This window comes from Rhagoletis pomonella, unplaced genomic scaffold, assembly GCF_013731165.1.
Source record: "Rhagoletis pomonella isolate Grant_MI unplaced genomic scaffold, Rhpom_1.0 Rhpom_scaffold_00003, whole genome shotgun sequence".
Classification (NCBI taxonomy): Eukaryota; Metazoa; Arthropoda; class Insecta; order Diptera; family Tephritidae; genus Rhagoletis; species Rhagoletis pomonella.
The window spans coordinates 78,760,015-78,782,410 of NW_023458557.1; the positions used below are offsets into that span (position 1 = coordinate 78,760,015).

The following is a 22,396-nucleotide window of genomic DNA, read 5'->3' on the forward strand; positions in this document are numbered from 1 at the left end:
CTTTGCCATGGTACACGCAACAAAGTATTGTAAGCTCAGTTTTCACACTTTTCACTCGATTTTGCACTACACACGTTTTGATGAAATATGAAGCATACTTTTCGGCGTTATTCGCTATACCATTTTTTAAATATTTATACCTTTTTTTTAATAATCTGTTATATATATTTTTTTTATGTTCACAAATATTTGTTGTAATACGTTTCGTTGTCCGAGTTTTCCGAGTCAGGTGTTCATCCGTAACTATTCCAAACGAAAGACTAAATCTGGAATTTAACAGGAACTCGCCAATGCACCAGTAGCAGCAGCAGCAGCAGCAGCAGGCAAGATGGATTACTTAATAGTTGGTGTGTATGTATTGCTGCTAAAAAGTGCTACAAGGAAAAGCTTACGAAGCCATAATAAGCTCAGAGCGCACACCAAGCAATTAAAAGCTCCGTCAAGGGAGCAGCATAAACTCAATGCAGCATGTGCGCGTTAACTCGGCTAGCTGGCTGGCTACCTGATTGGCGGGATATTAAAAGGCGCGAATGCCGTATATAAACAAACACGATTCGCACGGCAGCTAGACATGCCATCAGTGCCAGCAAGTGTTCTGATAAGGAAGAGCGTTGTGAGCGCACACATAAACGCAGATAAGCCAGCTATTCGCTCCCTCTCTCTCTTTTTCGCTCTCTCTTCTGAATGCATTTTGTTGCCATTCATGCGCGCGTTAACTGAGAGCCATTTTGTGTAAACGGAAAAAGGATATGAATGAAGCTTGCATGTCCTTGTGGAAATATTGAGTAAGGATATAAAAGAAAAAAACAATAACAATAAATACAAAATTTATTACAATTTCCCCAGAGCGTGCTCTCCTTCTTTAGCTGTCGTATTTCTGTCAGCAGCAGTCAGTGTTTAGAATATATTTCATTGCTTTCGTGAGTTAATGATGGACGAAGCCATCAATTTGATGTGTCTGGTTGCGTAGAATTCTATAAATACATTTTTAGGCTAAAATTAATTGAAGTTGTAAACGATACTAAATTTGCTGCAACGTGGAAAGCGACTCACTCCTCATAGTCTGTTTAGTTAAGGGAATAGAATAGATAGAATAGAGAGGTTGGGAGTTCTATCCGGATTTTATGAATATCCAGATACTCGAATATGTGTTTAAAAAAATCCGAATAGTAACCGGCTAGCCGGATAATAAAAAGAATGGATATTAAGCGAAAATTCGAATATCCGGATAACAAAATGAACGGATATTAACCGGCTATCGGGATAACAAAATAAACGGACACTAGTCAGATATCCGGATAGCAAAATGAACGGATATTAACCGGTTATCCGGATAACAAGATGAACATATATTAAGCTGATTTCGGATAGTAAAATGAACGGATATTAACCGGCTATCCGGTTAATAAAATGAACGGATATCCGAATATCCGGATAGGAAAATGAACGTATATAAACCGGATTTCTGGACATTAACCGGATAACAAAATATAACGGATATTAACCGGATATCCGAATTTAATCCGTGCACGAGTATCTGAACGGACATCCGATTACACGGATAGTCCCAGCACTACATTGGACACAATCACGCCGATTCTGAACAGAAACTCCTTGCGAGTTTTCCCTTTTTTTCCTTTCCTTCTATCATGAATAAAAATTCCCAGAGAATTTTTTCTATTAAATGGCGAAGTTGAGCAGTCAAAACAGTCAAACAGCTCTTGCGAAGTTCCTCCCAAATTTTCGCGGAAAATGCTACTCCCTGGAAGTTAATTATGTGAGGATTTCTTTATCGGGAGAAACAAATTCCGGGGGAACAAACTCCCTGGGAGTATTAAGAATTGGGCTGAATAAGCTGAATTGGTGGTTAGTATTGAAGCGGTTATACCTAGCCTACTTTTAGAGTGGTTTTCACAATGAAAATTTAATGCAAATATATATAAAAGTCGTGCACTGTTTTTGGCCGATTTTATGGGAGCTCCGGTTTACTCAACGTTTGGCCTTATCTACCGAAGGATGCGGGCTAAAACAGCTTCGACTCCTCGCCACTCTGTCCTCGCGTCTTATCGGAACCGAAGCTGTTTTAGCCGGCAATTCACATTGCGTCCATCGATAGATAAGGCCAAACGTCGAGTGACCAGGTGCCATATTAAAGTCCTTTAAACGAGAGTCCCAAGCCGCTTCTGCCGGGAAATTTCGGCGTACTACCGCTACACGTCCGGATGGGATGAAGCGAACGAACTACTTTGCCAGAGACGACTCCATCCGAACTGCACTTCGGTTAAGTGGAACTCCTACAACGGATGAAGTAACCTAAGAACCCGCTGAGGCCTTAGGCCTCACAGAGAGTGGACCACAAGCTTTGTGATTGCCTGTTGCTCAAGCCAAACGGCAGCACCCGTCTCCACAGCTACCAGCTCACACAACGCGCAGGTGCGAACCAGCACCCAAATTGCAGAAACTCCAAGAAGCTCCCGCGAGCAACAGCTAACCTCCCCACACTGTTCTACCACCCGCTCTAACTCGCGTGTTAGAGCCAACCAGCAGCTCTTGGTTACCCACACAATATGCTCCGTGTGCCAGAACAGGGCTCGAATCGTAAAAGCCGTTCACAGATCGAAAACCATAGGAAAGAAATTATGTGATACGTCAGTCGTATAAGCTCCGAAAATGTGTTTTTGCGTGACGAGTAATACGATATCGTATGTGACGATTCGGGTCCAGAGTATACCGGAATGTGGCATCAGTGAAATACAACTCATGCCGTGGCTGGTGCCACTTCCGCCTATGCTCTGGCCTGCGCACCACATGCGGGTGGACAACAAGCTACCGCGCCCTCTGCGGCTACGGTGCCCTCTCAGGCACAAGCGCAACTGCAGCCACACACCACTAGGCAGCAACAGCAACTACGGCGGCCACAACAGGCCCATGGTAGACCCCACACTTCTCTTACCCTACAGCAAGATCGAAGAAATTGTGTTAGCCGACGTAAAATCGTAGACCGTGTCAGCTGACACGACCTATTTTATGTGACTCTCGTGTTAACGAAAACTCACCACCGCATGACGGTGACATTATCCGTTGCTCGTCTCCCTCTCTATCAACAGCAAGTTTGAAATGTTGATACGGACGGCAATTTCGGAAGGCCGCTCCGTCGGTGCTGGTTGAGCCATTAATGGGTCGGCACGGCACCTTAATAGTTGCGATCCAACGATGTTGCGCTGCATACAATGTGCTCTGTAAAGATCGCGAGCGAGATAATGGTGGAAGACTAGTGTGGCGCGTTCATTTGGGTTCGTTCATAAAGAAGTCTATAGATAGCTTTAAATTAAAAAGCTTCTCCAACATGGTATGTACATACAAACGTTCTAGTCGTAACTGATTTATAGGCACCGGTAGCATGCTTTTAAAAGCTTTTCATTCTTTCGAGACCGGCACAAAATGGATTAAAGCTCATCACTGGTTTACATATATCAGCGACGCTCAGAGAGAGCTTTTCACTTTGTACGCGTCCCGCTAGCGCTATTTTGAGCTTCTTTGGTTTGTATCGGTGGTGGGCTTGCCTGCGGGCAAAGCTCTTTCATGCGTTCAATACTAAATTTATACAAAGCTTGAAAGAGCTTTGCCAGCGGGCAAGCTGGTGCTCACCACCAATATAGATGGGCACAGAGTAAAAGTTCTCACTAGACAACACTGATGTAGGGGTTATCAAGTCCAAGTCGTATCAAACTTTGGATACTTACTTATTCTTTTTAACCAACTCGGAAATTAAAATGTTTAACCCAGACTAAAACCGAAATACATACCTATGTTTGTAGGTAATTGTTGTTGCGTTTTTGTCACGGATATTTAGCTCTGCCTAGATGAGGTAATCTTTAAATCGCTGTCCTCAAGAACATCGAACGTGAAGCCAAGGAAAGGTGCTGTTTCCAGAAGAGCGAGCAAAGCAAAAGCGATGTAAGTTGATTGCACTGGATTGTATTTTGGCCAAGGACTATCACTACAATAACAGCTTTCACACTGATCTTCTCAAGATGAATATTGATTGCTGATGGCCATTCTGTACAACTTCGGCTCCACTGGTTGTTTGATGAAGTCCTAGCTCTCATTCGTACGTTCGTAGATATGGCTCCTGGCGTATCTGGCAGCTTCTGCTTCAAGCAAATGCCTATTCTCTTAATGGCAGTAGTATTTACATATCACTTTGCAAAATGGTGTTCAGGTGCGGCTTGGACATCTACCTTGTACACTACCAAACACGCATCTTTGTTTTTGCCCAAGTGTTGCTCGCGAGATTAATCAACAGTAGGGAGTAGTCATTACCCTACGAGACCCCTCATTTATATCTTTTGTGGATCAATATTTGATCTCGGGGAAAATAACTGTCGATTGTCGACCATGCAGACGATAGCCGGCCATATTTTAAGTTACTGAGGACGAAAGAATGCCACGATGGAGTGTCACAAGTTTTCAACAAATCCAACGTTACTAAGGCAGATGTCTCGCAGGCGCTGTTGTGGTTAAGGTCACAAATGATATGACTGAGTGCTTATGGTGTGGCAATGACCTGGACCATGCTGATGATCGGCTGGAGTAAGGCAGCATGTGTAGCACGGGTGTAACAAGGCCTCAACTGCATTCATTGCTAAGGAAATTCGATTTATCAGTTGATAAGACTGACTGATAAGACTTTTGTTGACAGAAATCATGATGGTGCCGAACCCCATTTTCACAGAATTTTCTGTCGGGGGAATTGGCTTTTACCTTCCGCATGGCCATCGGGACTTTGAAAATAAGAGATGAAATTTTTTTAGTAGTTTGAGCAACCCATGTACACGCGACGCTGGGCTTTACCCAGCGCAGAATGCAATATGATCTTCCCACGGCGACAGCCGATTCCGCGTACCGGAATGACTCAAGCGCTATTGTTGCGGCGATCCAACACTTTTTGGATCGACGAACACTTCCAATCTAAAATTACCTCGTTATAAACACTTACTTGGTATGGTGAGGATGCCTTGAAAACTGATACAACATTTTTTCTTTACTTTCTGCCATCTATTTCTGACGCTAATCCGCTAATTTTGGATATGGTCCGTTACCAGGGGAGCTACTCTGTAATGCGATGCGAAAGCGAAATGCGATGCGACAGGCTATCGCCACAGCGTATTACTTACGTTGTATTTGTCTATCGCATCGCATTTCTCTTTCGCATCGCATTACAGAGTAGCCCCCCAGGTTAAAACTAAAATGAAATATGAGAAATACAAAATTCATAGTCTTTATAATATTGTCCGATAATTTATTTGTATTACTTCATTAGAGTTTCACTTGCTGTTGTTTACTGTTTAGTTTCCTATATTGTTTACTTCTGTTTTGTTCTGAATTCCGGATCGTTGTGTATGTATGTGTGTGTGTGTGTGTTTGTGTGTTTGTAGGTGTTATTGCTAAACATTATTTGTTTTATTTTATCTATATTTTAGTATTAATATTGTATGTAGGTATGTATGCATTCTTGTTAGTTTCCATTTTTTTTTTTTATTACCATATAGTTTAACATATTTGCATAAACTGCTTTTATTTATTACTTATTTTCGCCATTCTTTTTCATATACTTTTACTTTAACCTGTTTTATCTTTTACAATTAAAACTAAAATTAAGTGCGAATCAAATACAAAAACAAAACAAAAATACACACTAAATACGCTTGCGCGTAAATTTTTCGATAAATTTAATTTTTAACTACATATTAATAATAAACTGAAATTTGAAAGGTATGTGGAAAGATTCAAACAATCGTACTTCCACGGCGCGCCGCATGTGCTCCTTCTGCTTCATTTTAAAGGCAAATAGGTCGGCGCTTAGATTTGCTTTAGCTAAATTATACACGAATAAGTCGTTTATTTGTTTGTTGTTTGCAAGAATTTAATTTTAATATGTATTTTGTTTTTTTTTTTCACACTAATTTATGTACGTACCAACGTATGTAATAGTTGATTTCATCAAATTATCTACAATTAATTAATCTTCAAACGAGAATCTAACAGCTCGTCGCGGCACATTCAGCGTGACAACGATTTATTTGGAATCCAATAAATATTACACTATCATAACAAACAATATTGCTGGTACACTGCTGGTTGTGTTTGTTTTTTAATTTCTTTTAAATATAATTTAAATTATTTATGTAGGTATGGAGTTACTTATCAAGAGTTATTGATTAATTGCGCACTTGTCGCAATATCTTAAATATCTGCTATGTATGTACCTATATGCACATGTGCCAATCTCCAATCTGGTTGATAGTATGTGTTTATATTATTTAAATATCATAACTGTTGATATTTCAATGTTGCTGCTTTGTTTAAAATCAGTCCATGTACCATTGTGTTCGTTTTTACTTCTTATTTCTGCAATTAAAAATATTTTATTAGTTGTGTGTTCCAAGACATTTCCAATTCATTATACACACCTGATAGCCCTGTCCATAATGTTGTTGATACGCGTCTCTGAATAGCCTGGAACTAATTTGTGAATTATTTCTTTGAGGAACAAATCACTGACGCCTGGACTGCTACGCTCAGCTAATTCAAGTACTGACTTCAAGTCGCCAATGTCCGTTACGTTTGAATTTTTGCTTGAATTGGCATACTTTCGTTGAATCTGCAAAATTCCATTTACAGATATAAAATAAAAAATATAAATAAATAAAATCACTCAAGCGTGCTCCGCTGCGCACTTACATCCGTCAGAACTGGAAAGAGGAAATTGTTCAGACATGCGCTATTCGTTTGCATCACACGGTTGCCGCCGCCGCCCATTTTATGATTGGAATTACTGGACGCCACCGATGTAGCCGAGGCAGACGCTCCGGACTGCTCTAAAGTAACACCATACGAGGAGCGCTCGCCATGCGTGCTATTCGACAACGCTGCATTGCCATTGTAATTGCCACTACTCGAGCTAAGCATTGGCGTTGAGTTAGATGACGCGCCGGACGCATGCATACTACGCCGCTGCGCGCGCGCATCTTCCTCTCGCAGTTGGTCTTCGCTTTTGGCATGCTCAATGAGCTAGAAGAAATAATTCGTTGTATATATATATTAAGTGTTACAACGATTTGCACAATTTTGCACCTACCGATGAACGCCGCTGATCGTGCTCTTCGTCGAGCGAGGCGGAACGGCTCTGCCTTAGGTTCGATTTCGACGACTCCTGGAAGACCGCATTGCTGCTGCTGCTATTGCTGATCTTCTTCATACCTTCCGCAGCATTTGGCGAATTGTTACCACTCGAGGATGAGAGTAGTTCTTGGCTGCCAGATGTTTGCTTCTGTGTTGGACTAAGCGGTTGATGCGCTATATTAGAGCTGGACGAGCGTATAATACCAGCCGCTGCCGCTGTGTGTTTGTAATGATTTAAGTTACTATCACGTGGCGAAGCTGCGGACGAAGATGTTGTAGCTGATAGAGCAGATGGCATACCTGGCGGACTACCCGCCATATTATCGTGCAGTTGCTGATGCTGTTGCTGTAGCGATGTGGATGAGGGTGATGACGCCACCGTAGTTGCACCGCTACCCGGATAGTGTTTGTTGATTGCATTAATTGCAATCGGCGTTGCTCCACTGCTTTGTGATAATTTCTGTGGCATTTTTAGGTGTTCCATATCTTTAAAGCTGCTGCTGTTAGCAACCGATTCCGCGCGTGCTGCATTATTGATACTGAGTCCTTTAACGGTCATAATCCAAGGTTCGTCATTATTGCCACCAGGCTTCGATTCATCACTGCGAAAATAAATTACATTCACTAATCTGCAAGCTGTAAGTGGACATTAATCATATTTACGAATCTGAATTTTCTGATTCCGTTTCACTTTCGTCGCCCTTCTGGAGTTTCCATTTTTTGTAGCGATCGATTAAGTCGATAAGGTACGAGTTCTTCTTGGCTTTCTTGATAAAAGGATATTTTAATAGTTCCTTGGCTGTCGGTCTCTATAAAAACCGAAGAAAATACATTAATTTGAATGATTTTCAAAAATCTATATGGCTACTTCTTTAAAGTGAAAAGCAATGCGTTAAGCTCGGAAATCTCAAAACTTTTACTAAACCTTCAAAATGCATTTGAAAAATATTTTATATTTTTGTGATTTTTTTGTTTATCACGTCTATACGAAGCACATCAATATAACATTCATTTAACTCACATTTTCAGGATCCTTATTAAGGCACGCTTCCACAAAATCTTTAAAAGATTTCGTATAATTTCCTGTTAATTGCGGAGGATTATTTTTCGGTATCAAAAACAATACCCTCATTGGATGCAGCTCCGAATTGGGTGGTTCACCCTTTGCCAACTCAATGGCTGTGATGCCCAGCGACCAAATGTCCGCTTTTGAATCGTACATGGACTGTTTTATCACTTCGGGTGCCATCCAAAATGGCGTACCTACGAATGTATTACGCTTCGACGTTGTATTTGTTAACTGTCCGGCCACACCGAAATCTGCTAACTTCACATCACCCATTTCGCTTAGTAATACATTGGCCGCTTTGATGTCTCGATGCAGTTTACGCTCCGAATGTAGATAGTCCAGACCCTTCAATACTTCACGCAATATAATTGCTATGTGCATTTCCTCGAAAGAACCAGCTTTCATAAGATCCAGCGCCGAACCGCCACCTAAATATTCCATTATTATCCATAGCTTTGTTCCCTGGTGAAGGAAAATGAAGATTCAATGTTTTTTTAAAGACTTAATTAATCAATATTATAACACAGATAGTACATTGATTTGAATAAATATAAAGAAGGCTGATTTCCCCTATTTTCAAGCAAATAATAAGATTTGATCTTTTGTTATGCCTCCTACTGAAATATTTCGGCGAAGGGAGATATTGGGTTCTTTTCAACAGGTTGCAGCTCATAAATAAGCAAAATAATTTAGTGGAAGCTGTTTAATTCAACTAATTTTATGATTCGCTTGCAAAATTAGGTGGCTGCTGTGGTGTAGTGGTTAGCAGTGCGCGCTTCCGCTCCGCAATGCCTGGGTTCAAGCCCTGGTCAAAGCAACATTGCAAAAAAAAAATTTAGAAAAAAGTTGTTTTTTTTTAAACAGTGGTCGCCCCTCGGCAGGCAATGGCAAACCCTCCTAGTGTATTTCTGTCTTGAAAAACAGCATCAAAAATGCAATCGCCGGTCGGAGTCGGCGTAAAACTGTAGGCCTCAAATCGGAGAAGAAGCTCGGCCAAACTCTAACATTTGTGTAAGCGCCAATCTATTATTATTATTTTTTGGAAAAGTACAATATTATGTCCTTATTTTTACGTTAGGGATGGTTGTCTTTAGCATTTTCAAGGCTGCTCAATATTGGTTGATCATGAAATGAATTGTGGAGTAGTAGAGTTTGAAATTCACGCGTTGTTTTTAACACCAAAATTGTTATATCGATCTTGTAAACGCCAGTTTTAAAGTTCCGCACAGTGATTTGTGGTGGGCATTGATAAATGAACTAAGTACATATTCTTTCGATACTTGGTTCAGCACATCCTTAAACACCAGGCAATGTTCTTCAGAAGATCTTTAGATGATTGGAAGAAAATCGAGACGAAAAATGCGTTCTTTTCTGAGTATTACAATGCCAGTTTGTAGCCATTAGATACCAAAAAGCGACTCCAGTGGAGCTATTCGGAAATAAGTAGTTGCCGACGTGGGTTGCCATAGCGATACCATATTTGCCGCTAACTTGTTTGAGATTAACCCCGATAATCAGATCTTATTTCAATCACCTATCTACTCTTCCGGAGAAACCCGTACAGGTACCTACATAAATACCAGTTAGTATTCAAATTTCATGTTTTCGAGTATTTCAATTCACTTTACAATTTCACAAAGGATTTTTTTTCTGTTTTTTTTTCGAAATCTTGTTCGAATTTCGCTCACATTCACTTACCTTTAGATACGATCCGTAGTATTTTGTAACGAATGGCGAGTCACATTGTGACAGTACCATAATTTCCTGTTGTATATCTTCGATCTCATCTTCCGCTTCTTCTAAATCAATTATTTTTATAGCCACGACCTAAAAAATCGTTGAAAATTTGTTAAGTTAAAAGTAAAGTTGAATGAAAATGCTGCGTACAAACCTGCTGCGATCGATTGTCGATGCCTTTGAATACTTCGCCGAAGGAACCTTTCCCGATTCTTTCTTGCTTCGTGAAAATAAGCTCAGGATCGACTTTCTGCAAAAATATAATTAAGATAATTAACAAAATTGTTTAAAAGTTATTTTAATTAGGATTTCTCAAGACTCGGAAAAACTATCATCTCGTTTAGTATGAGATCAGTATTTATAGACTGGATTTTTTACTGAGGGCAAAAGTTGCGTTCATCGCCATGAACTTGAGTGGAAGCAAAAGTCTAACCTCGAAAAGCTCTCCGGTGTGAGATAGAAATCACTAATGGCCGCCGTTCGTGAGATGAGGGTATTTTTTTTTTTTTTGTTTTAAGACAAGGCGAAAAGGTGTGGTGAGGAAAAATGATGTAGATTCCATAAAGAAGTTGGTACGATGAAGGCTAGTGTGCTATTTGCTTTGCTTTGCGCTTTATGACTCCTCTTGGCTTCGTACCATTAAACCAATATTCCTAAAGCTCAGGACCCGAATCGCACCATTCGATTTTGAACGCAACTCGAATCGATGTTTGATTTTGAGATCACGGCATTCGATAACGAATGCACTTCTTCGTTAATTTAAATTGCATTGGGGAGCAAAGTAACACCAGCTTTGGTTAAAATCATGATACAAAAAAGAAGGTAGTTTCATTACTACTATTTTTTGATTATAAAGCAGATTTTTGACATTTCTCCAGATGTAAACATTAAGCATAGCTTTGCCACATTGAAATTTTTTGAGAGGGGAGATTTTCTTTAAATATTCGGAGTCTAATAAAAGAGTAAAATTTGCATAAAAAAATTGCAAGTTGATGTGTTCGATAATCAAATTTCAACGTTTTTCTCAAGCGTTTAAAAGATGCTTTGAATAATATCGATGTGCAGAGATAAAGAAATAAAATAAAATCCAGTTTTGAAACATTTATTTATTAAAAAACTGTTTTTCATTTTATTTTAAACAAAATAAATATACTTACATATCAAACCTCTTTTTTTTAATAGTCCGTTATTAAAAGGAGCCAAAATTCTGAATTCTCCCGAAGTGAAGTATCTAGAAGTAATTCTGTATACAAAACTATCGAGGAAATCTAACGTGGAACACAAAACCTCTAAAGAATTGGCAGCATTTTGGCAATGTAAACAGTTATGGTGGAGCAGATTCTCAATCAAGAGCGTGGGAAGTCTGCTTGCAAAACTTCAAAGTGTGCTGTACGGAAGCTTTTTTTCTACAACACGTGGCGCTGCTCTGGATGCACTGCTGCACTTACTGTCACTTTGTTTCTTCACAACGTAGGGAAGCCTTAAAGGCCAGTATAACACTGAGTGGGGCGAGGTGGAGGGGAATGAGTTTACATGTCTGCGGTGACAGACAAGCTACACTTAAAGCATTGGGCTACCCTCTAACTACTTACTTCCAAACTGTGGGTGCCAGTTCAATCGGGAGTACCTCCTATCGTCCATAACCATATTATCTTTCATACTATGAAGCACCGAAATTAAAGCCTTACTGGGGCTAACGTTTGCAAAGCACATCCAAATCATTTTCGGTGATTGGCTTTAGAATAAACGAATTTAATAATAACTAATTTTTGCGGTGGACAACATATTTAGCGGTATTTTGTATCAAAGAAAAAGTTGGTTGGTTTTTTTTTTCAAATATGGCGACGTACGAATTTCCATTTTCGTTGTTGCTCAGATCGAAGACAAATTTCCTTTTATTTTTGTAAATAATTTTTTAAAAATAAATAAATGATTATTGATGACAAGGTATGGCAGCACGAAATGTCACAATCTGCTTAATTGTCAGGTAGTTAATATGGCGTACGAAAAGTGACAATGAAACTACCTTCTTTTTTGTATCATGGTTAAAATCAATCAACAAATAAGTAAAATAAATATTACAACACTGTGGATGTCAAACGAACGAGGTTTAAAATCGATTTATTTTGAAAATACTTTTGAAGACGGTTGCCACTTGTTAAAAAAATTGAAATAAGAGGTTTAAGAAAGCGTTATTTCAAATTTATTTTTGCAGGGGATTGCCACCTGTTCAGAAATGAACAAGGTAAAAAAGTAAATTAAATACAATTTCTATAAGGGTATTACAGAAGAGAGGTTGAAGTAAGCTTTATCTCGAATAGGAAATTCAAAAACAAAGTTAATTAACAAGCTAATGAAATATTTGATTTTGGGTATCAAGGGAAACGATCGAAAATATTTTTAAAGGGTATTATTGTCACCTGTTTAGAAATTCAAAATCAATTTAATTAAAAACTTTAATGATATATTTGTATACGGGTGTCAAACGAGAATAATTTAAGCATGCTCTACTTCGAAAATATTTTTAAGAGGGTTGCCAGCTGTTTATAAATTCAAAACCATTTTAATTAACAGGTAAAAAAAGTATTTCAATATGGGAATCAAACGTGGGTTTTAAGAAAGCTTTATTTCGAAAATATTTGAAGGCGGTTGCCACCTGTTAGCAAATTCAAACTCAAACTCAACAAGTTGAATTAAATGCATATCGCACGTTTAATAATATAGAGATGTATGCCAAAATTTACGTTTTTAGAGATTTGATAATACAGTTAATAAGTGATGAGAAGAATATGTTTAGCCTAACAGATGACTAAGCTTCCCAAAAATGGCAAAGATATGTGTCTTTCCATCTGTCTTTTGGTATACTAACTGTACGAATTGATCAAACTTTGATGGCGTTTTCCAACAAAATTTAAATTTTGAATTAAGTCGGTATAACAGAGTACGGTGCAGCCAATAGCTAGTAACTTCATAATTACTCACGTCTTTTTTAATTTTTTGTTTAGATTTTGATATAATTTTTTACTTTTTTGCAAAATTTGGTTTTTTCATTTAATGTATTTTGTCATGACATCAACGATATGAGCATGTAAAAAATGTTTCAACGCATTTTACTTACTAGCTTCCGCTTATGTCATTGGTATTTTATCACAATATAAGTAAGACGATAAATGCTTGAGCCTGCTAGGTAGCCAGGCCAGTTATGTAGGCAGTCGATCTGCAGCACAACCAAGACGAAACAAAGTCTTATCAATAACGGCCTCGACTTTTGCCATGCCAGCTGCGGAATTAGTCGGCATAGTAAAGCACCTGCCCCAAAAGAATCGCTGCTACAACGAGTATGTATACTAAATTCTATATATGAGGTAATGACTAACATCAAATTACGCGCATTTACAACATTTCATTTTTGACATGTTTACATTCATACAATGGCGTATAGATAACATTAATAAAGTACAGAGAGAACACCTTTATTGCCTAGGCATTTCCAACGCGCGCGCATTTAGGGTGACAACCAAGTTTTATGTATTATGGGGGCGACTAATTATCGCATACACAAAACGTGAATCTTTCCACAGCGCCAAATGATCACACTTTTGTTATATGTATGAGATCACTATATTGTTTGTGCTTCTTTGGTGTTTACTAATTAACTATTTTTATTAATTTACACTTTTGGTCGAAAACAAAGTGATAAAGAATTGCTGCAACAGAAATCAAATATATGGAAGTTATCGAAAAGGTGTTCTTAAACGCTCGAAAAAGTTTAACTTCTACCTAATTGGGAATTTTCGCTAAATGCGTAATGACAGAAAAATGCGTTTATGAATTTTTGCGCTGGCACTTTTGGTTATACCAGGTGAAAACAATCGCACTTGACAGTGATTTGTGTTTTTGGCATTGGCAATATGGTGTGTTGGTGGTGATCATCAGCTCGAAATTCATAATTTCTTTACAAAGCACGTACGCGTACATACAACGCACTGTCCGATTTGGCTCTTTAGCGTATGCAAACAAAGATATGTACGTAAATACGCATACATATGCGCATACATAGCAAATACTCATTGTTGCGTGAGTTTCAATATAAGAAAATTCAACAGGAAGGAATATTCTTTTGGAGTTGGATCCTTTGTTCGCAAAAGTGTCGTTGGTATATAAATAAAAATAAAAAAAACTACAAAGGGGAAAAAAACTATTAAAAAAATGAAGATATTTGCAAGAGCTCTTTGTTAAAGTATAACATTTATATTAACTTAAGCAAGGACTGAAAATAACCGTTCAATATAAAGATTTTTATTTTTGGATCGTAATTTTTTGATTTTTATTTTTTCTTAGCAGGAATTTTGTGATTTTTATTTTTTTCATTCATTTTTAACCGTTTAAATGTTTTGTAATACTGGAGTTTACTCTTTAAGGCAAAACTGTGTGCGTTTTAGCGAAAGTGCGAAAATGCGAAATATTCGACAGTTTTTTTACAACAATAACAATAAAATAAAATCTAACTTTGTTCACTTTGTTGCGGCATTGTGCATTTTCAATTAATTTTCGTAAAAAGCTGTTGCCATTTGACATTTAACATTTCGGACGGACAATATTATTTAACACCGTTCACGCTTTTGTGCAAAACAAAGCGCTAATATTTGCGCTACACATTTTCGCATCAAAGAGTGAACTCTAGTAATGTACATTTTACATTGTAAAAAATTTAACCCGAAAATAGCGGTTTGATTACCGAAAAAAATAAAAATTAAAAATAACGATAAAAAAATTACCTAAAAAAATAAAAATCCAAAAATAACGATTATTCTTGAAATTATGGTCCTGATTTTTTCGATAAAATCGTTATTTTATTTTTTTTATTAAGAAATTTCGTGTTTTTTTGTGATTTTTATATTTTCGTTCATGTTATTATAGTTTTTTTTTCAGATTTCAGAGCTCTATAATATAGAAAAACACCTGTCGTTTTGTCCCTAAACCTCACAATTTGTTTACAGTGTATTGAAGTTTTCCTAATTCGGTCTGCAGTAGAACTAAATTATTTGAAAAATCTCGTATGAAACTAATGGTAATTTCTTTTCTTCCAAAAAAATGTTGCCCTTCCACCCAGGGCTGCCAACTTGGCCCAAACTGTGCCATTTTTGGCCCTATTTTTACATCAACTGGCTCTTAATTTTTCAATTTGGCACTTTGCAGTTGCACCTTTATATTTGGCACATTTTGACTGTTTTTATCCTCAATAGCTAAGGATAGGTGGCAGCATTTCGGAATATTGTTGTTTTAATCAACCATTTGATTTTCAACACACAAACAGTCTTCGCGTATTGCGACACCGCGTCATTGTTGGCAGTCATAGCTTTGAAGTAGTAAAGGACTTTGTTTACCCAGGACCCAGCATAAACACCACCAATAATGTCAGTCTGGAGATAAAGCGAAGACTAACTCTGGCCAACAGGTGCTCCTTTTAGCTCGGTAGGTAATTAAAAAGCAGAGCCCTCTCTCGACGAACAAAAATCACGCTGTACATATCTCTCATCATGCCCGTCCTCAAAGGACAGAGAATGTGACTTTTTTTTTGCCTTTATTTTTGAATCGAATACGAAAAGAAACGAAAACACCATACATTTACAATTAATCTGATCTTTTAGGGTCTGTAGTACAATTTAATGGCGCATTATTTTGTGGAACATTTTAACCCAGTATTGCCTACCCATGTGATGTGCGTCGTTTTGACCCTTGTTGGGATCAAATCTAGTAATTGAAGAGCATGCAGTATCTTGAGGTTCACGTTACCTTGGCCTACTTACTATGAATTTATCTACACATCAATATCTCTTTACTTCGTTTCTTTCTGTAACAGCTGCCTAGGTTCACGAGCTCATTAAATACTTTCGTAAAGCATTATTGCAAGGAAATAATTCTTGCCTATCTATAGTCGTAGTATCGTAAACCAGCACCAATAAATGTTTTTTATGGCTTCTAGGGACTGTACTCAACCTCCGGTAAGTTTCTATTTTGATGGCCGCCGCAGTAGACTCAAAGCGGAAACTTTTTGCTGAGCATATGCCGCGGGCATAAGGGCCTGACAGTGTGGCGTTCGAACAATTGTTTAACCTTTTTTTTACTTTGTTTCTAGAGACGCAGATGACCTTATTCCTAAAATTTACAGGTTATTTACATCGAGCCTGATTTACCGCTGCCAGAATGTAAAAATACATAACGTTTCTTGCAGTGCAGAAGGGGATGAAACCTTGGAAACGCTTAATTTTGAAACATTACCGATGACTGACGAACACTCAAATCATTCGCAGTCCATATGGCTTTAAGTGTTACGTGGTGGTGGAGTTTTCTGTGTCTACACAATGACGGATTTGGTTTGTTCACTGCTTAAAGCGTGCTCTGTGGGCAGATGATATGAGTACCTGAAGGGAGTAATAAGACCCCAACATCGAAGATCTCGACGACATTACTTGATCGATTGTTACAAAACATTAGCATGACATTAGGCCCATGGTCTAACAGAAAAAAGTCTTTTGCTCATCAGTACAAAGCATCTGGGTTTAATCTGTCGTTTTGTTTATTAAACATTAACTAATTTATTTGTTATTTAGGAGATCACAACATCTCGCGGGTTCGATTCAAACTGAAGTCTAGAAAGTAGTCGGATGAGCATATCAGAAGGTGGAGGGTCTCTACCCAATAAACACAAAAACGAGCGTGGCAACGTATCGAATTCGAGACGAACTCGAGAAAATAAATTTCTCGAATATATTTTCTGGGCTAGTTTCGAATTGGAGGCGAGCTCGAGTAAATCAGTTTTCTCGAAAGATTTTTTTTTTTTTGTATTCTTAAACGCTATTGTTTATTTAAGTTTATGGAATAAATATTTCAGCTGCATTTCAATTAACATTCAAAGATAGATATTTAGATAAATTTAGTGGATGAAGTCATCCAAGAAATTCTACCAATATAGCGCCGATCGACTAAAGAAAAAGTTAATCGAATTACAAGAAACACGGTGCCGAACTAATCTAATAAGTATAACAAAGATTACTGCTTATTCATGTTGTTAAAAATTAAATACGGATTTACATTTATAATAAACTGATTAATAACTCATAATTTCGAACATTTTTTATAAAACTTTTGTCGAAAAAATTACAATCTCAAACTACCAGCGAGCTGAAATCTTGAATGGAAAAATCAATAATTCTCGTGACGCCAACGATTCGAAAAAAAAATTATAGAATCTCCAACGATTCGAAAAATTAAAATATAGAATCTCCAACGATTAGAAAAATTAAATATTCTCGAGACGCCAGCAATTCGAAGAAAAAAAATTTCTCGAATCGCCAATGATTCGAAAAACTAGTAATACTCGATTCGCTAACGATAGGCGACTCTCCTACGAATTCGAATTCGCCGATCTATCGCCGCGAAGTATCGTCTCTATAGTTCTATCAGAGAGAATGAGCTCGTCTCGAGTTCGAGGCGAATTCGTTGTGTTTAGTGGGTAGGATATTTTCTTTAAAAGTATGTAGTTGATTTTTTTACTCAGTCAAAAGTTAATTTTGCTTTGAAAATAGAAATTCAGGCGCCATTTTTGCCATATTTAACTTTTTTATTTCCGAAATGGGAAAATTGCAGAGCAAGCTCCTTAAAAAGGTTGTGGTGGTTAAGGTGATTCATGCCTAAGTTATCCTTACTGTGCGAATTGTGTTGCTCTTCTTCGTTCCGTTGTTAAAACTGACCATCACTCAGAGATACTAATCATTTCCAAACTAGTTGGTTCATATACAGACCGATTCTGAACAAAAACTCCCTGGGAGTTTTCTCTATTTTCCCTTTCCTCCTATTATGAGTAAAAATTCCCTGAGGATTTTTTATATTAAATGGCGGAGTTGAGCTGTCAAAAAAGTGTCAATCAGCTCCTGCGAAGTTCGAATTTTCTCCTCTAAAATTTTTCGGGAAATGCTACTCCCTCGGTGTTAATTATTGGAGCATTTCTTTCTCGGGAGAAACAAATTCCCGAAGAACAAACTCCCAGGGAGTATTCAGAATTGGACTGATAGTGTTCCAAGACCGTGAAATCTTAACAAACTATGGCAAAGTATGTATTGATGCCAAAGGCAGGATCTACTAAGTGTTTGGTGTGATTCGAAAGGTCTAACTAAGTACATATGTACCTCGTAATGAACTGCTCGAAACTGGTTAAACGATTGATTCGATTCTCTATAGCCAACAACTAATGCGATTGAACAGGCGCACTGTGGTCGGAGAGGTCATGTTTTGCGCGAAAAATTAGAAGGACTGTTTAGATTTTAATACAAATTTAGGATCATAGTATTTTTGTCATGCTAAATACGAATATGGCATACTATTTATAGTTTGGCAGCTGTCAAATCCAGTGTCAATTTTGCTAAAAATAAGAAAGTATTTTTAAAAATGACACTGATTAGGTTTTTAGACACAATAAAGACGAATTTTAATTAAAATTATAACGAAACTTAGATTATTGACAGTTGACAGCTGTCAAATCAACTGTCATTTGCCCTAAAAAGTAGGAAGAAATTTGTTAAATTGCCACTGTTTAGGTTTTAAGACACGCTAGTCAGAATTTTACATCAAATTGAGTCGACAGCTATCAAATGGACTGCCAATTTAAATTTTTTTTTTTTTTTGAATGTCACTTATTAGGTGTTTATACACGATGGTCACGAATTTTATGTCAAATTAAAATTTTGTCAGCTGTCAAATAAGAATAAGAATGGCTTTGTTTCCGGCTAACTTATCAAATATAAATTTTTTTGCATAAAACATGCCCTCTCCGACCACTGTGATCAAAACAAACGACTCAAATTGAGCAATAGGAAAGCGCTGCCAAGCATCACGGCTATGCTGGACCTTACACATCTTTAGCGACTGCAAAAATTTAGAGATTGTGAATGGGTAGTTTGACGCATAGTCCGGGATCTTGGTCGATCAAACTACAATTTATTTCGCCTTTTTCAAAAGAGGCTTGTGTTTCACGTCTACTAGAAATTATAGAGCGCCGGAATTTTGGTTTTACCAGTTAAATATGTACAAATGTGGCAAAAGGTTATCGATCAAAGCGGCACACATATTTTTATGTTAATATCCCCGAATGCCTGCGTCGAACAAAGAAATTAAACTACTGAATAGTTAAATATGTAGTTTTAAATACCCTTCGTTTTATCAGCGACTCATACATCATTCGGTTATCAAAGATAAAATATACTGAAAATTTGAAGTTATTTATCACTACATACTTTATTTATCCAAAGCTTTACCGTTAAGACTAGCGTGATAAACAAAAATGTGTATGCCTATGTACATACGTACATAAAAGTGTAAAAATAATTGAATGCCAAAAAGAGAAATATAGCAAATCCATTATTAAGACCACAAGTTTGGTGCACAAATTGGTATTAGGTATTGGTGCTTGGCGTTGGCCAATATTGGAGAACCAACAAACGAGCGGCGGTGCAAAATAAAATTACTTCCGCAGCAATACACTTATGGCATGAAAAATTGTGCCAACAACTGCCAACAGTGGTGTTGCTGTTATTGCTATTGGCTATATTGCCCAGAAAGAAAACTACATATTTCTCACAAAACATGCCACCACTTAAGTGGTCGAAACGGCGAGCGCATGCAGCTGCCAAAAGCGTGTGAGGAAATGGACAAGAGCAATGTGCGGGTATTTTGCCGCCAGCACCACCATCACCGCCTTAGCCATATAAACAGGTGTTCGACACAACAACACGAGCACTCGAGTTTTCGATTTTCTACACTTTTGAGTCGCTCAAAAATGCAATTGGAAAAGAAAAAAATAGAAAATAGGAAATCAATGGTGTGGCATAAAATGGGAAGCATCAAGTGCTTCTCTCTTCTTGCATACCAATTCGCTGGGGCTTTGCCGCAAATTTGCACGACGCGCTGACGATTTTCCACTAGTTGCCACCGCCGCCGCCGCCGCCGCCGCTGCCGCCTGCGCATGCTTTGTGTAGTGTTGCTGCTGTTGATGTGACTTGTGTTGTTGCAATTGCAGTTGCTGTCGCATTGCTGCCACATTTTGCGCGCTCTCACCAAAATAGAAACTCTCACTGCGTCCAAGCGCCATGGCTGCTGATGTTGCTGTTGGCGTTACTGGCGGCGGTGGAGAATCCAAAACGGCGCTATATGGGCGTGATCGATACTGTTCGTACATGGAGACGGGACGCGGGCGTGGCTGTACGGATATGGCACCGCTATGATGATCCAATTTGTTGTTGCTATTGCTGTTGCTACTGTTGTTGTTGTTGCTGTTGTTGCTGCTGTTATGCCGATAATTCACATGTAAACTTATCTTCGATTCAGCAATGGCATCTTGTAGTATGGCCTGCGGGGAAGCGAAACGATCGCGCTGCAATTGGGACATTTGCTTTGAGGTTGCACCGCTGCCAGGTGTTGCGCCATCGTTGTAATGTGATTGATGTGTATGCTGTTGTGGTTGTTGTTGTTGCTGGTGCTGGTGATGATGATGATGATTCGAATTAAATTGTGTTGATGCGCTGCGTTGTATGCCGCCTCCGCCTCCGCCTCCACCAGCACCAGAATTAGCATTGCCACTCCCGGCATTGTTTGTAATATCAACGTTGACGTGAGTGCTGCGCCACATTCCTACAGTATTTCAGTTGACTTGCTGCTGTGGTTGTTGTTGGTTTTAATGTTGCCGTATGTATTTATCTTACTACAGCGAATTAAATGTTTATTTTTCCGTCTTGTTTGACTATGATGACGACACCGCGCACAAATGTTATTGCCTGTACTGTTTTTGGGCAGCTGAAGTGTGCGATTCGACGTTCCAGTGGCAATGGCACATCAATGAAAGCAATGTACTATTTTTATATATACATACATTATACATATCAGTGTACACAAATGATTGATATTTGTTTTTTATCTTTGGTTTAATTATTGTGTCATCTTTCATATGCTGCATTGTATGTATGTACATACATACGTAGTAAAAAATATTTGGTAATATTAGACACAATTTTTTACTCATTACTATGTTCCACCGCGTATCGAGCGCGCACATTTATTGGCACAGACATAAGGAACGTACACAGTGATTTAACCCGCTGGCGGGAATTTTAATTAAGATTTTTTTGCTTGTTTTTTATTTACTTGATTAAAAATTTGTTTGGCTGAACGCATACATACATACGTTAGGGTGCATCACTCTCCAAACCAAAAAAAAAAAAATCGGTATTGTTTTTCTCTCGGAAATATAAAATTTATTCGGGCTTATGCCGAATTCCATGTGAACAAAGATTCCCAAAAAATTCCTATAAAACTGCTTACTCAAAAATGTTCTAAAGATTCAGATTAAAAAGTTGAAATTTTGATTAAAATGTGTGGACTTTTCCGAAATTTTATATAAAGTTTGAAACTGTGACTGATATGTTTTTGGGTAAAGCTTGAACGATATTTTTATAGAAAAATAATTTTAAAAAATTAGTTCGAAAAACATTACGAATATTACAAAAAAAATCAGAACGTGGTCAATTGTTTGAGTCACTGTACTTTCAAATTGGCCCAGCTCACGTAAATCCATATATTTCCAAAATATTTTGACAGAAGTCTTAACATTTTATAAATCCGGTGGGAAAAACGGACTTTTTTTTGGTGAGGCACCCTAATGTCATATGTACTTAAGACAGTGGGAACACTATATTATATTAGGAATTGCAGAAAGTAAAAACTCAGCTATTTTTATTTAAAAAATTTCATTTTTGCATTAAATTTTCTCGGGAGGAGTACTTTTAATAATCGCTTTTTTTCAATAATTTAATGCAGCCGATTTCATTATTTTTGACTTAAATTCTAATTATGTGGCTCTAAGTTCTGTTACACTGTAGGAACACCAAAACTACACAAAAAAGCGCAGAGACACGTAAATTTAATTTTGGGTCGTAGATTACGGATCTTTGTATCGTTATTCTAGATAAAGACATTTTCCACAGATATTTTCATTTTTAGTCTGCATTTATTTCCTGTTAAAGTTTGTTTTTTTTTCATAAAAATGAAAATATTTTTGGAAAATTAGTTGTTTTAGAAAAACAGAATACAGATCACTCGTTACACCCACTTTCGAATGCCGCGATACGGGTCCAGATTCGAAATCTACGATTCAAAGTTAAGTCTACGTTTTTCGGGGTTTTTTCATGTTACATCAAAAGTGGAGATCAAGGCGAATTCATATAAGATGATGTTGTTTTATCAGCTGTGAATGGTGCGTGACTGTTAAAATTTTGTATTTTGCAAGCGAGTGTGTGAAACGTGAGAGTATTTGTATTTTGTTTCCCTCTCCTTGCTTCAGGGCAGAATAGCTGA

The 22,396-nt window shown here is 37.7% G+C and overlaps 1 protein-coding gene across 1 annotated transcript; it reads right to left on the reverse strand.

The window, feature by feature from the left end:
- Positions 1-6,022: 6,022 nt before the first annotated feature.
- On the reverse strand, positions 6,023-21,205 carry LOC118735593 (germinal center kinase 1). The gene is made up of 9 exons (XM_036465427.1): positions 19,917-21,205; positions 10,146-10,241; positions 9,953-10,081; positions 8,207-8,716; positions 7,849-7,994; positions 7,142-7,787; positions 6,745-7,074; positions 6,474-6,664; positions 6,023-6,411 (listed from the first exon to the last, which is right to left on the reverse strand). The coding sequence occupies exons 1-9, from the start codon at positions 20,673-20,675 to the stop codon at positions 6,399-6,401; spliced, it is 2,820 nt and encodes a 939-aa protein (XP_036321320.1). The 5' UTR covers positions 20,676-21,205; the 3' UTR covers positions 6,023-6,398.
- Between the last annotated feature and the right edge of the window lie 1,191 nt (positions 21,206-22,396).